At 39.5% G+C, this 14196-nt stretch overlaps 1 protein-coding gene across 1 annotated transcript in view; it reads right to left on the reverse strand.

The window, feature by feature from the left end:
* Nucleotides 1-722: 722 nt before the first annotated feature.
* The window catches only part of LOC126284486 (odorant receptor Or2-like), a 42395-nt gene continuing 28921 nt past the window's right edge, over nucleotides 723-14196 (reverse strand). The window contains exons 4-5 of the mRNA XM_049983446.1: nucleotides 6831-6986; nucleotides 723-1949 (exon numbers count right to left, since the gene is read on the reverse strand). Coding sequence (XP_049839403.1) covers nucleotides 1893-1949; nucleotides 6831-6986 — 213 coding nt within the window. The 3' untranslated portion in view covers nucleotides 723-1892. The remainder of the gene's footprint in view (nucleotides 1950-6830; nucleotides 6987-14196) is intronic.

Genomic DNA, 14196 nt, shown 5'->3' on the forward strand with positions numbered 1-14196 from the left:
ACACTGGCCGTACACCTCTGGTGATCGTCGAGGGGACACTGAATAGTGCACGGTACATACAAACCGTCATCGAACCCATCGTTCTACCATTCCTAGACCGGCAAGGGAACTTGCTGTTCCAACAGGACAATGCACGTCCGCATGTATCCCGTGCCACCCAACGTGCTCTAGAAGGTGTAAGTCAACTACCCTGGCCAGCAAGATCTCCGGATCTGTCCCCCATTGAGCATGTTTGAGACTGGATGAAGCGTCGTCCCACGTGGTCTACGCGTCCAGCACGAACGCTGGTCCAACTGAGGCGCCAGGTGGAAATGGCATGGCAAGCCGTTCCACAGGACTACATCGCGCATCTCTACGATCGTCTCCATGGGAGAACAGCAGCCTGCATTGCTGCGAAAGGGCGATATACACTGTACTAGTGCCGACATTGTGCATGCTCTGTTGCCTGTGTCTATGTGCCTGTGGTTCTGTCAGTGTGATCATGTGATGTATCTGACCCCAGGAATGTGTCAGTAAAGTTTCCCCTTCCTGGGACAATGAATTCACGGTGTTCTTATTTCAATTTCCAGCAGTGTATTTATGAAAAAAGTACAGCACAAATTATTATTCTGATAGTAAAAATAAAAATCGTGTGTTCCACTCAACAGGATCATTTCACGAGAATAATGATACTATTTTGTTCTTAAAATAAATTCAAATAAGTTAGTTTTAATACACCAAGCAAAAATTCAAAAAATTTTTTTTATTTGCACAGCCCAGCTCATTTCATTTGCAAGATTACAAAAGCGAGTGCAGAGTAACACTTTATTTGTAAAATAAGTGCATGGTACTCATTCCCCTGTTTTAACAGCTGATGAATATTTATCAATCTAAGTAAGATAATCTAATTTCATTTCATATTGTAATTACAGTGAGCAAATAAAATCACTTGTGCAAGCCCTTGAGCCTTATGTTTTGCTGTAAAAGATGATTAATCAAATGTCCAAAATAGTTGCAAATGTAAATCACTTGTAACCAGAATTATATTTATATTCATGTTAAATCATGGCAGTAAATGAGGTTGGCAATACATAGTACTACTTTACAAATGTGCACAAAATATTTCTCAACGACTGATAATAAATTTTCAGTCCTTTTTCAGTAACAACAATTGATCTCTTAACACAATTAATATTGCTCAAAAGGTGGAATTTTGTATATTACATACAGTAGTGGAAAGAACATTTCAGTATTAGAGAGCCCTGCAAATTAATATGACAGCATTTGGAGTACAGATTTCATTTCTATAAAAACAATAAACATTTACTATCAGATAAAAGTAAAATGATTAATTCGATGGTACTACATTTTATCAGGGTGCATAATTATATCGCTTCATCTCTCTGGTGCAAAGGCTTTCTTTTTCTTGTTTCAACAAAATCTTCGATAGGATTGTCTTTGTGTGTAACCACCATAAATTATTTCAGTTCAAAGAAACAGGAACTTCTTTTTCAAGAGAAAAATTCAACACTTGCATTGCAAAAATTGTGCATAGAAAAAATAAGTTACCAGTCCAGCAATTTTATAATTTTTTTCTATTTCAATAATTCCTCTGTAGATATCTATTACAAATAGAAAAAATAGTGTGATGTTGGCAACGTTTCTACAAAACGCTCTATTACATTCTGCAGTTTACATACTTCACCTCAGAACATAAGTGGATTTACTTTCAAGTCATTAATGTCTTTTTAATTAATGTTGCATTAACAGTTAATTTTTTTTGCTGTTCATAACACCAGAAAATTTAATCTAAGTCCGACATTTGTGTACGAAATTTTGGAAAGACGGTGCGATTTTATTGAAAGCTGCAGAAATCAGTAATCATCGACGATTCAGCTGCAAAGAGTTTGTGTCTAGCGTTTACTCATTTGACCCAACAATGCGTAGTACGAATAGGATGCATTCACCAGCTGTAAGATAAATATGCATTATGAGACGACAAGAAGTGTTCTGCTGTTAGTACAAATCTATGAGCACACAGTCCGTAGCCATTTGGACTACAGCCCTACTGAACACAGACTGTGTAGCAAATGATTTTCTATGCAAAGCCAATAACTATTTAGAACAAACATACAACCACAGATAATCTAAAATAGTAACAAAAGCACGTAGACGTGTATCTATACACATTGAAAGACTTTTCCGTAGTAAATATGGACTATTCTGTTGAGTGTACGAAATTCATTTCGAGTGCTAACACTATTTTATTAAGTATCTCAGCAGAAAAACCAATAATTGATTCTCTTTATCTGACTATGTCTTCCTCTATAGTCGAGCATATTGAGCTTCATCTGGACATTCCCGATATCTGATTTTCCTGACCCATTACTTTTAATTGTGGAGCAGCTGTGTCGTCCACAAATTCAGAACTGAGGCTCCTTCTTTTATGCGATCTTTTCGTATTCATATGGCTGTTGTGGTTCTGAGGCTTCTTTGGTTTGAAGCTTTGACTAATGGATAAAACTTCAACTACAGTGTTCAAAAGGGGTGCGGACGTTTCTAAGCAATTCGACAAAGTACAGCACACGAAATCCACTTACATAGTAATTTCGAGCAAACGAGAAACTCAATGCCAGAAAGGCTCAAGCTTAAGTACTGGCATTTTGTATTAGTCACCTATGGAATATTTTATCACTGTACCACGCAGTAGAGCTCTATGCCCTCAGGAAATATAACAGCTGTAACTTCCCTTTGCTTTCATTGCTTCCCAGTACCAACAAAACAAGGCCATGTTGGCTAATGTTGTAAGGCCATGTCAATAAATCATCCACACTGTTGCCCATGCAACAAGCGAATAGAGTGCTGCCTTTCTTAATTAAACATGTATCAGTTCGCCTCTCCACAGTTTAACTCCCAATGCCGTTGCGGTTATGGTACAGATGTCTGTGTTCCTTTTTCTCACTCCATGATTCGTAGACTAGGTTTCATTTTCATGTATTTTACATGAAACTTCCAATTAAGTCATATCTCCTAGTATACAAATCCTGACAATCAGTAAGTTAAGGTAATTTTCCTTTAGTATTAATTTAATTATTAAAGTAAATTAATAATGAAATTGATTGCTTTACTTAACTTCCAAAGTTAATACTTCCTAGCCTATATTTCATTTAAATTTAAAATAGAATCTCAAGGCTTAACAGATTTTATCAGACCTTCGAAATAGGTTCTCAAAACTGTACTGATGTATTATACGTACTTTTGTTCAGTGACAAGGCTTGTCCTTATGTTCCAGTGTCGTACCAGTTGAATATTATGTGTTACTTACAAACTCAGAGTAATATTAGTGAGTACAGTGTCAAGATATCATGTATACGCTACCATGAGAATGTAGTAGACTATGTTTTCCAGAGGAAGCTCAGATCAGACAGTTAGAAACATTTCTCGTCACTTGTCGTTTGACTAACTGTGGCGTTTGTGCTTAATAGAAAATAAAAATTAAATACCAGCGAAAAATTTCTGCCATTTAAGTAACTTTGTTGCTGTTGTGGTCTTCAGCCCAGAGACTGGTTTGATACAGCTCTCCATGCTACTCTATCTTGTGCAAGCTTCTTCTTCTCCCAGTACCTACTGCAACCTACATCCTTCAGAATCTGTTTAGTGTATTCACCTTTTGGTCTCCCTGTACGATTTTTACCCTCCACGCTGCCCTCCAATACAAAATTGGTGATTCCTTGATGCCTTAGAACTTGTCCTACCAACCGATCCCTTTTTCTTGTCAAGGTGTGACAAAAATTTCAGTTCACCCCATTTCCATTCAATACCTCCTCATTACTTATGTGATCTACCCATCCAATCTTCAGCATTCTTCTGTAGCACCACATTTCGAAAGCATGTATTCTCTTCTTGCCCAAACTATTTATCGTCCATGTTTCACTTCCATATATGGCTACACTTCATACAAATACTTTCAGAAACGCCATCTTGACACTTAAATCTATACTCGATGTTAACAAATTTCTCTTTTCCAGAAACACTTTTCTTGCCATAGTCAGTCTACATTTTATGCCATCTCTACTTCGACCTTCATCAGTTGTTTTGCTCCCCAAATACCAAAACACATCTACTACTTTAAGTGTCCCATTTCCTAATCTAATTTCCTCAGCATCATCCGACGTAATTCGACTTCATTCCATTATCCTCGTTTTTCTTTTGTTGATGTTCATCTTATATCCTCATTTCAAGACACTGCCCAGTCGTTCAACTGCTCTTCCAGGTCCTTTGGTGTCTCTGATAGAATTACAATGTCATCGGCGAACATCGAAGTTCTTGTTTCTTCCCCATGGATTTTAATTCCTGTTGCGAATTTTTCTATTGTTTCCTTTACTGCTTGCTCAATATACAGATTGAATAATATAGGGGATAGGATGCAACCCTGTCTCACTCCCTTCGCAACCACTGCTTTCCTTCCATGCCCTTAGACTCTTATATGTGCCGTCTGGTTTCTGTACAAACTGTAAACAGCCTTTCGCCCCCTGTATTTTACCCCCGTCACCTTCACAATTTGAAAGAGAGTATTCCAGTCAACATTGTCAAACGCTTTCTCTAAGTCTACAAATGGTAGAAACTTGGGTTAGCCTTTCCTCCATCTATCTACTAAGGTAAGTCATAGGGTCAGTACTGTCTCACGTGTTCCAACATTTCTATGGAATCAAAAACTGATCTTCCCCGAGGTCGGCCTCTACCAGTTTTTCCATTCATCTGTAAAGTATCGCCTTAGTATTTTGCAGCTGTGACTTGTTAAACTGATAGTTCGGTAATTTTCACATCTGTCAACACTTGCTTTCTATGAGATTCCAATTATTATATTCTTCTTGAAATCTGAGAGTATTTCGCCTGTCTCATACATCTGGCTCACCCGATGGTAGAGTTTTGTCAGGACTGGCTCTCCCAAGGCTGTCAGTAGCTCTAATTGAATGATGTCTACTCGCGGGGTCTTGTTTCACCTTAGGTCTTTCAGTGCCCTGGCAAACTCTTCACGCACTATCATGTCTCCCATTTCATCTTCATCTACATCCTCTTCCATTTCCATAATAATGTCCTCGTTTTCATCGCCCTTGTATAGACCCTCTATATAGTCCGTCCACTTTTCTGCTTTCCCTTCTTTTCTTAGAACTGGTTTCTCCATCTGAGCTCTTGATATTCATGCAAGTGGTTCTCTTTTCTCCAAAGGTCTCTCTAATTTTCCTGTTCGCAGTATCTATCTTACCCCCAGTGTGATCTGCCTCTACATTCATACATTTGTCCTTTAGCCATCACTGCTTAGCCATTTTTCACTTCCTATGTATCTCAGTTTTGAGACGTTGTATTCCTTTTTGCCTGCTTCATTTAGTGCATTTTTATATGTTCTCCTGTCATCTGTTAAATTCAGTATATCTTCTGTTACCCAATGATTTCTACTAGCCCTCGTCATTTTATCTACTTGATCCTCTGGTGCCTTCACTATTTCATCTCTCAGAGCAACACATTCTTCTTCTACTGTATTTCTTTCCTCAGATCTGATCAATCGTTACCTAAGGCCATCTCAGAAATTTTCTGCAACTTTTGGTTCTTTCAGTTTGTCCAGGTCCCATCTCCTTAAAACGCCACCTCTTTGCAGTTTAGTTCAAATGGATCAAATGGCTCTGAGCTCTATGGGACTTAATTTCTGAGGTCATCAGTCCCCTAGAACTAAGAGCTACTTAAAACTTACTAACCTAAAGACATCACACACATCCATGCTCGAGGCAGGATTGGAACCTGCGACCATAGCTGTGGTGCGGTTCCAGACTGTAGCGCCTAGAACTGCTCGGCCACGTCGGCCAGCTCTTCATGTTTAATCAACAGTTCGTAACCAATAGACTGTGGTCAGTGTCCACATCTGGCTCCGGAAATGTCTTACAACTTAAAGCCTGGTTCCTAAATCTCTGTATTACCAGTATATAATCTGTCTGAAGCCATCCAGTACCTCCAGGCCTCTTTATGTATACAACCTTCTTTCATTATTCTTGAACCAAGTGTTAGCTATCATTAAGTTAAGCTCAGTAGATGATTCTACCAGGCGGCTTGCTCTTTATTTCTTACCCTTATTCCATATTCACCTACTACGTTTCCTTCACTTCCTTTTCCTGCTATTGAATTCTGGTCACCCATGACTATTAAATTTTCATGCCCCTTCAGTATCTGAATAATTTCTTTTATCTAATCATACGTTTCATCAATCTCTTCGTCATCTGCGAAGCTAGTTAGTATATAAACTTGCACTACTGTGGTAGGCGCGGGATTCGTGTCTATCTTGGCGTTCACTATGCTGTTTGTAGTAGCTTATCCACACTCCTATTTTTTTATTCATTAATAAACCTACTCCTGCGTTACTGGTATTTGATTTTGTATTTATAACCCTGTATTCACCTGGCCAAAATTCTTGTTCCTCTTGTCACCGAACTTCATTAATTCCCACTATATCTAACATTAACCTATCCATTTCCCTTTTTGAATTTTCTAACCTATCTGTCCGATTAAGGGATCTAACATGATTTTGTGCATAACTGTGTTTCACCTTAGGACTAATACCTTACACTCCTGCTAGGGAGTGACCTTGTGCAATGTGCTATCGTAATACATACGCAAAAGCATCAGAGTAAAATTCACGAATATGTACTGAGATCGGGAAAGCAATGAGTCAGTATGTTTTAGTTAGACCTTAACCTCATGGCAATTTAAATTCAGAAAAATACCGTAGCAATATCTCCGGTTTATTATGTTGCATGAAGTAGTGGCGTCTAAGCTAGCATGATAAGCCTCTCTGCACTGACCGAGACGAAGGCTTCCCTGTCAATGGGGTAGATGTGCCCGGCTGTGAGGACCAGCGGCTTCTGGGCGCGGCTGATGATGATCCTGAGCGACTGCTTGATGCGTCTGGCCGTCCCCACCCAGGAGCAGCTGTATGCTGCCAGCGACACCGCCTCCGCCTACAGACACAAACACACCTTAAGGTAGTTTCTCCGTACTGACATGGTGAGGAATCATCACTTGTGCTGAATTAAAAATATAATATTTATGTTTCCTCGAGTGTGACTACAGGTTTTCTGCCAACATCCACAGTTTATCTATTTTCACAACTCGTCTCTTAGGTCTATTCTTCCGTCTCCATCAACAGTGACCTAATCAGTATAATGGGAAATGTCTGGACTATTTGACTCATCATCGCCCGTCATCAACAGCAAACTATAGAAACCAGAACTTGGAAGAGTTTGTTGATGTCATAGAGTATGCAATATGCAGGAAGGTAGTTTTCGAAATTCCACCTCTAACAGAGGGTGAAATAGAGGACGAAACGTTTTTTGAAAATATGTATCTATTAAGGCCAGTATGAAACGATAATTACAAATATTGGTATTTGGCCTGTCGGTCAGAAACAAAAATTTTTATGTTGAAGCATTTTGTGAGATTTAACCCACAAAGGAGCTAAACAGTAGATGAAAACGTTTATTGGAATATAGCATTCTTAAACAACTACTAAACAATTTTTAAACCAACATCTATCAAAATCAGTATTTCGCCTCTCGGTTAGAAATTTAAAAAGAGAATGTGTTTCGGTGTTTTCGGGAATACAACCCTAAGGGGATGAAACAAGGGAAGAAAAGTTTAAGGGAATACCTAATTATGAAAGCAATTTTGAAGCTAAATCTATACAAACTGGTAATTGACTTCTCCGTTGGAATAAAAAATTACGAGTTTCAGTATTTTTGGAAACTGAACCCCTAATTGAGTGAAATCGAGTATGAGAATTTTTACGAAAATATTCCCTTTCCTTAAACATTTTAAGAGTAAATTTGGAAAGGGTATTAATCTTGTACAGCAGGCATCGTCTACGAAGAGATTTCTCGAAATTCCACCATTAAGGTGGGAGATGAAGAGATTTTTTTTTTTTTAAATATGTGGCCATTAGAGCAATTTTAATACTAGAACTAGGAAAATTGGTATTTCGTTTCTCAGTTGTAATGTTTCAGCATTTTTAGAAATTCAGCCCTAGGAGAGTGAAATAGTAGTCAGAATTTTTTTTAATAAATCGTTATTAAGGATCTAGTGAACCATTTTAAAGCTACATCTATCAAATATGGTATCCGACTACTCGGTTAAAAATTAAAAATGTATGTTCCAGTGTTTTTTTTTCCAAATTCAGCCCTTAAAGGACTGAAACAGGGGTTGAAGGTTTTTATGGAAGTATTTCAATATGGAAATAGCTTTGGAGCTATATGTGTGAAAATCTGTATTTAGCATTTCGGTTAGAAATACACCATATGTAACGAAAATAACTAAACTCTCAATAACACCCGACAAAGTGGACAAAGACAGTCAGTGCGTGACTTAACATTCATAAATACTCTAAAAATTTAGGTCATTACCCAATCTATACACGCTGTCTAAGTGCGTACGACGTTCTGTGTGCACGTTAATAATTACCAGAACGTCATTTATGAAGCCTTTTAGACTCAGAATCCCGCACTAAAGGCGATAACATGAGGAGAATAATCGAAGTTCTCGTCAGTATATAAATCTTAACGTTGACAGGTGAGGTCATTTCCATAACTTGGTATGGTCCCTGCAGCCGAGTTAACAGTTTCTTCGTTACCTTCTTACGTGTGTATTGCTTTGGGCTTTGTTACCAAAACAAATGGCCAATTCTCTAATGTGACAAACTCCCCACACGTTGCTCCGTCCTTCCTTGAATTTCAGATCTTTGTGTTTGCTCGTCTCACTTTCTGCAAAAGTCTTGCGACCATCTGAATATTTTTTTCCGGATTCGCCGTTGGTTCCAAGCTTTCGTTTCATCAATTTGGAATCCAAGGGCTTTTCCTGCCGTGTACCACCTAATGCAGTTGAAGACGAGTGGCCGGGCGCAGTGGCCATGCGGTTCTAGGCGCTTCAGTCTGGAACCGCGCGGCTGCTACGGTCGCAGGTTCGAATCCTGCCTAGGGCATGGATGTGTGTGATGTCCTTAGGTTAGTTAGGTTTAAGTAGTTCTAAGTTCTAGGGGACTGATGACCTCAGATGTTAAGTCCCATAGTGCTCAGAGCCATTTGAACCATTTTTTTTTGAAGACGAGTGGCTGTATGCGCTTTAGAATTGTACGTCACGCGCATATATGAATGCACACATTCCAGTTGTCGTCATTACCGTTCATATAACAGCTTAACATCTTGGAATTCGACGATGAATCCTCTCCGTCCTCTAGTTTGCTGGAGGATGCGTAGGACTTGTTCAAGGTTTCTGAATGCGAAGCAGTTGGCACAGATGTTTCATCATATCAGACGTAAATCTGTGCTCCGATTAAATTAGAGTATCAGTGATGTGTGCAACCAATTATTCACCATTTTTGTGCTACCGTATTGGCATGCTTCTTAGGAAATGCAGTCATCGCTATGAACCATGTATATTAGCAATTGATTATGGAAAAGGAAGGAAACACAGTCTGTACAAATTTTAGAGACCCTCGCTCCCATAGTTCTGATCCTGCTTCCAAAATATCGCAGTCTTTCTCGAAAGATCTTTTGCATGCCACCGGTGGAATATAGCTTCACGTAGGAGTAGACTCAAAGTAATAATTTAAAAAAAGCTAAATTAGGCAGTCAGTCAAATAGAATATATTTTTCTAGTGTAGATCATAATGCGTTACCTTCTTCACCTTCAATAGTGCTTGGTGAGGTGAAGCCTTACTGAAAAGCCTCTAACACATCAAAAAACGTTTTGTATCACCTCGGTTCCGAGAGTTCCAGAACCTGTAAAAAAATTTGGACTAGAGATCAACACAAATATCATTTCCACACTTTTTATTGCTCATTAAAACCACACATTGCACGTCCTACCACCATACACCGAGACCTTCAGAGGTGGTGGTCCAGGTTGCTGTACACCGGTACCGCTAAAACCCAGTAGTACGTCCTCTGCCTGTATTCGTCGTGTCATACTATTCACAGGTTCATCAAGGCACTGTTGGTCCAGTATGTCCCACTTGTCAACGACGACGATTCAGCGTAGATCCCTCAGAGTGGTTGGTAGGTCATGTAGTCCATAAACAGCACTTTTCAATATATCCCAGGCATCTTCGACACGGTTCTGGAGAACATGCTGACCGCTCTAGTCGAGCGATGTCGTTATCCCGTAGCACGTCATTCACAAAATGTGCACGATAGAGGCGCGAATTGTCGTCCATGAAGACGAACGCCTCGCCACTATGCTGTCGATATCGTTACGCTATCGGTCTGAGGATGGCATTCACGTATTGTACATCCGTTACGGCTCGCCATGTACGTCGTAACACGACGTCCAGTGGCTGCACGAAAAGCATCATTCAACACGGTGCATTGCAGTCAGGGTTCCTCGAGGCGTAATCCGTAGGTAGCGGTCATCCACTGCAGTAGTAGCCCTTGGGCGGACTGAGCGGGGCATGTCATCGACAGTTCCTGTCTCTCTGTTATCTCCTCCATGTCTGAATAACATCGCTTTGGTTCACTCCGAGATGCCCGGACACTTCCCTTGTTGAGAGCCCTTCCTGACAGAAAGTAACAATGCGAACGCGATCGATGACCGTCTAGGCATATTTGAACTACAGACAACACGAGCCGTGTACCTACTTCCTGGTGGAATGATTGGAACTGATCGGCTGTCGGACCCCCTCCGTCTAACAGGCGCTGCTCATGCAGGGTTGTTTACATCTTTCGGCTTGTTCAGTGACATTGCTGACAGTGAGAGGGACTGTGTCTGTGATGCAATATCCACAGTCAACGTCTATCTTCAAGGGTTCTGGGAACCAATGTGATGGTAGGTAGATTTTTGTATCACTCCTAAAACAACGTTACTAGGCCTCAAATCAAAGTGTCAACATATTTAAAAATTTTAGGAAATTTGCACGTGAGAATAGAATTGTGACTCTAATATAAGAGACTAGCCATGTTTGAAACGTTAAGTATGACTTACACATTAATAACACTCTTCCAGTAAAACTGCCTTCCCGCTTAACGTAGCATTTAAGCCAACGCGTATTTTGTGTAATTATAGGCCTGGTCATGTTTCTTAATCCTAAAATGGACAAGTGTCCATAGTCTGCCTATTACAGTTTTAGTCATGTTTATTTTGTAGTGTTATAGAAAAATTTTGACCTGAGGCAATTAATTTAAGAGTCGACAGCAATTTTTCAGGCATCAGTATGACTGATATTTTAGAGGTAGAACTAAGATAGTGATGCTAGACGTAAATATTGTGTTTGTGCGGGCTCCAATTTTTCATAAATAATTCAGACCATTTGGACGCTGAAGCATTTAATTTGGAACTCTTTGGAGCCATACACCAACTGTGGTTCAGAGATCGAACAAAGATCGTGATGCTCAACTTAGAAGTTAGATCACAGGCACCAGGTTCACCAGTATTGTCATTATATTTAAGCATTTACGATAAATTATCGAAACATTTGAACTTGGCATCAATTGATAGTAAATTCAGATAAAGCTTAGATAGTTTTGATAAATAATATAGACTTGAAATTGCTGCCATATTGTCGATAACTTTAAGTATTTTTGATAAGTAATCGAATACTTGTGAACATGGAGCAAAATTCAGATCATCCACTCACTTTTGTACAAGGGGGCATAATGGCCGCTTGATCAAACGAGCTACTTCCATCATTCTGTGCTTCTTTTTTTGTGAATTTCCTGTTTGTACTATTTAGTTTCTTCCGCCATTCTGAATTGTGTCATCTTTGCTTTTTTTAATTTCCTATCTTGAATTCCGTGACTGCAGCGCGAATTAGTGGCGCGTGCTCCAACTCTGGAGCAGGTTCCCCATCGTCATTCTGTCGAGTAATGATGTTAAGCTAGATGACCATAATGACACTATTAGAAATGTTCTAAAGGAGAAATCTTTTTGCTCACACAGGCTTTCATCTTCTTCCCTGTCCTTGATATTCATGAATAATATAAATCTAACACTAAAGCTGAACGAAACACTCATACGTAGCGAAGTAAAGGCTTAGTTACGTGCGGGGAACGAAAACTTGCTATCTGATGAGCGAATAACTTTTCAGGGTCTCGCAGTCAGCAATGCCGTCTTTTTTCTTGGTGCTTTCCATGAAAAACTGTTTAACACCCAGCTGCATAGTTGTAGGGCGTTCATGACTGCGATGTTTCCATACTTTCCCTGGCCACATGGTGACAGTAAACGTAGGATGGGCAAGGCCAGATCATGGTTGCCCGAGTAATAATATACTTCTTTACATTCTCAGGCACACAGGCGTCGAAAGTTTGACATAGCACAGTGTTAAATGCGCAGTGTGATTACGTGATGATGTTACATACCATCAGGAATGATGGAGTCCTTTGATCACATATACACCTTGCACCTCCACCCTTATCGTGGTTAGAGCAATTAACATCGTCAGTATTGTAATCTAGTTTTTTTTAATTTAGATGTTATACTTTGAAGTGATGTGTAACCAACGGCAAAATAAGAGTGCTGTACCATCATTTTCTCACATCTACTAAAATAGTTGTTGTACGAGACTTCTACGATATTAAGGCGAAAAGCAACATAATACTATAGTATCCTATTTTCATAGCCACATTAGGGTTTGTTCACCACACTATAATACTTTGCAGACTTTTCAAGTCTCAGTTTCCGTACCTAGTTTCTTTGTTTTGTTAACTTACACGAACTAGTTTTTAGTACTTAACTGTGACAGATATGTCAACTGGTGGAGAAATGTTTGACAGAGATTATTATACCCTTGTTGTTTTTCATCGTTTGGGTCCATTACAACATCTATTCACTTTAAATGTGTAGCTCTGTTTCAGATATGTCTGTTCGTAATGATTTTTCAGCTGTCATCAGTATTATGAAGGGTTTGATGTGGACCGCGACGACTCTCTCCTGTGCTGTTTTTTCATTTTTTCAACTACGCTTCTCGAATATATATTGGATATATTCCAATCTCCGTCTTCCCCTATACTTTTACCCCGTACAGCTAAAGTATCATGAACTTTAAATCTTGATGTCTTAAGATACGTCTTGTCTGTGTGCGCCTCCTTCTTCTATATGTCTTGCATATACTCCTCTCCTCATCGATTCTGCAGAAAGATTCCTCATTTTCCATGTTACAAGTCCACCTAATTTTAGACGTCCTTTTATATCACCACATGTAAATTGCTTGGATTATCCTCCTTTCCGGTTCTGTCACAGTCTATTATTAACTTCGACACACAATGGCCTCTTAACGTCCTTTCTCGGAAATTTCTTTCACGGAATAAGGCCGATGTCTCATACCAGTAGACAGCCTTTGGCCAACAGCCTGTCTAGTGTGCTTTTTATGTCGCTTCTCCATGTGTGGTGTGTTACTTTCCCTTTAAGACATGGGTTCTCAAACTGGGGAAGGCGCCCCCTGGGGGAGGGGGAGGGGGCGTGATGATGTTTCAAGGGGGACGCGGGTGGAGTTAGCGGTATAAATCTAAAATTTCTTTTTAATATCGATATTTTAATAAAAATGAATGTGCAGGTATTAATGATAGATTATGGTGCTAAATGCAATTGTTTGGCATCCCACTTCCCGCAATCCTACCTCAATAAACTATCCTAGAACATACAGCTTTTGAAGATCACGTTTAGAATGTCACAGACAGAAACTCTCAAAATTACTAAAATTCATATAATGGCAGCCGTCTCTGAATTATTTTGTAAAAATGAGTTATCAAGGCAGAAACTGATAGGCCTATGCACAGACGGCGACCCATCAGTGCTTGGATGTCGCTCACGATTCATGCAGATGGTCAGAGAAAACAACCCTACTGTTACTGCTATCCACTGTGTATTACACCGTCAAGCATTGGCAGCTAAGACACTTCCAAAGGAACTCAATGATGTCTTGAAACTGCGCATAAAAATCGTGAATCGTATTAAAAAGAGTGCGTTAAATTCCAGGTTATTTACGGCTCTTTGTGAATACTTGAGAGCAGAGTATAAAACACTTATTTCATACAGAAGTACGCTGGCTCTCAAAAGGAAATATGCTAGGAAGATTATTTGAACTTCGAGACAAGTAATGCAGTTATTGGAAAATAACAAACGAACCGAATTGTATATGTAACTTAGAATGCCCGGTGTTCGTGTTGCGTTGCCTTATCTGTCAGATAT

This window comes from Schistocerca gregaria, chromosome 8, assembly GCF_023897955.1.
Source record: "Schistocerca gregaria isolate iqSchGreg1 chromosome 8, iqSchGreg1.2, whole genome shotgun sequence".
Taxonomy (NCBI): domain Eukaryota; kingdom Metazoa; phylum Arthropoda; class Insecta; order Orthoptera; family Acrididae; genus Schistocerca; species Schistocerca gregaria.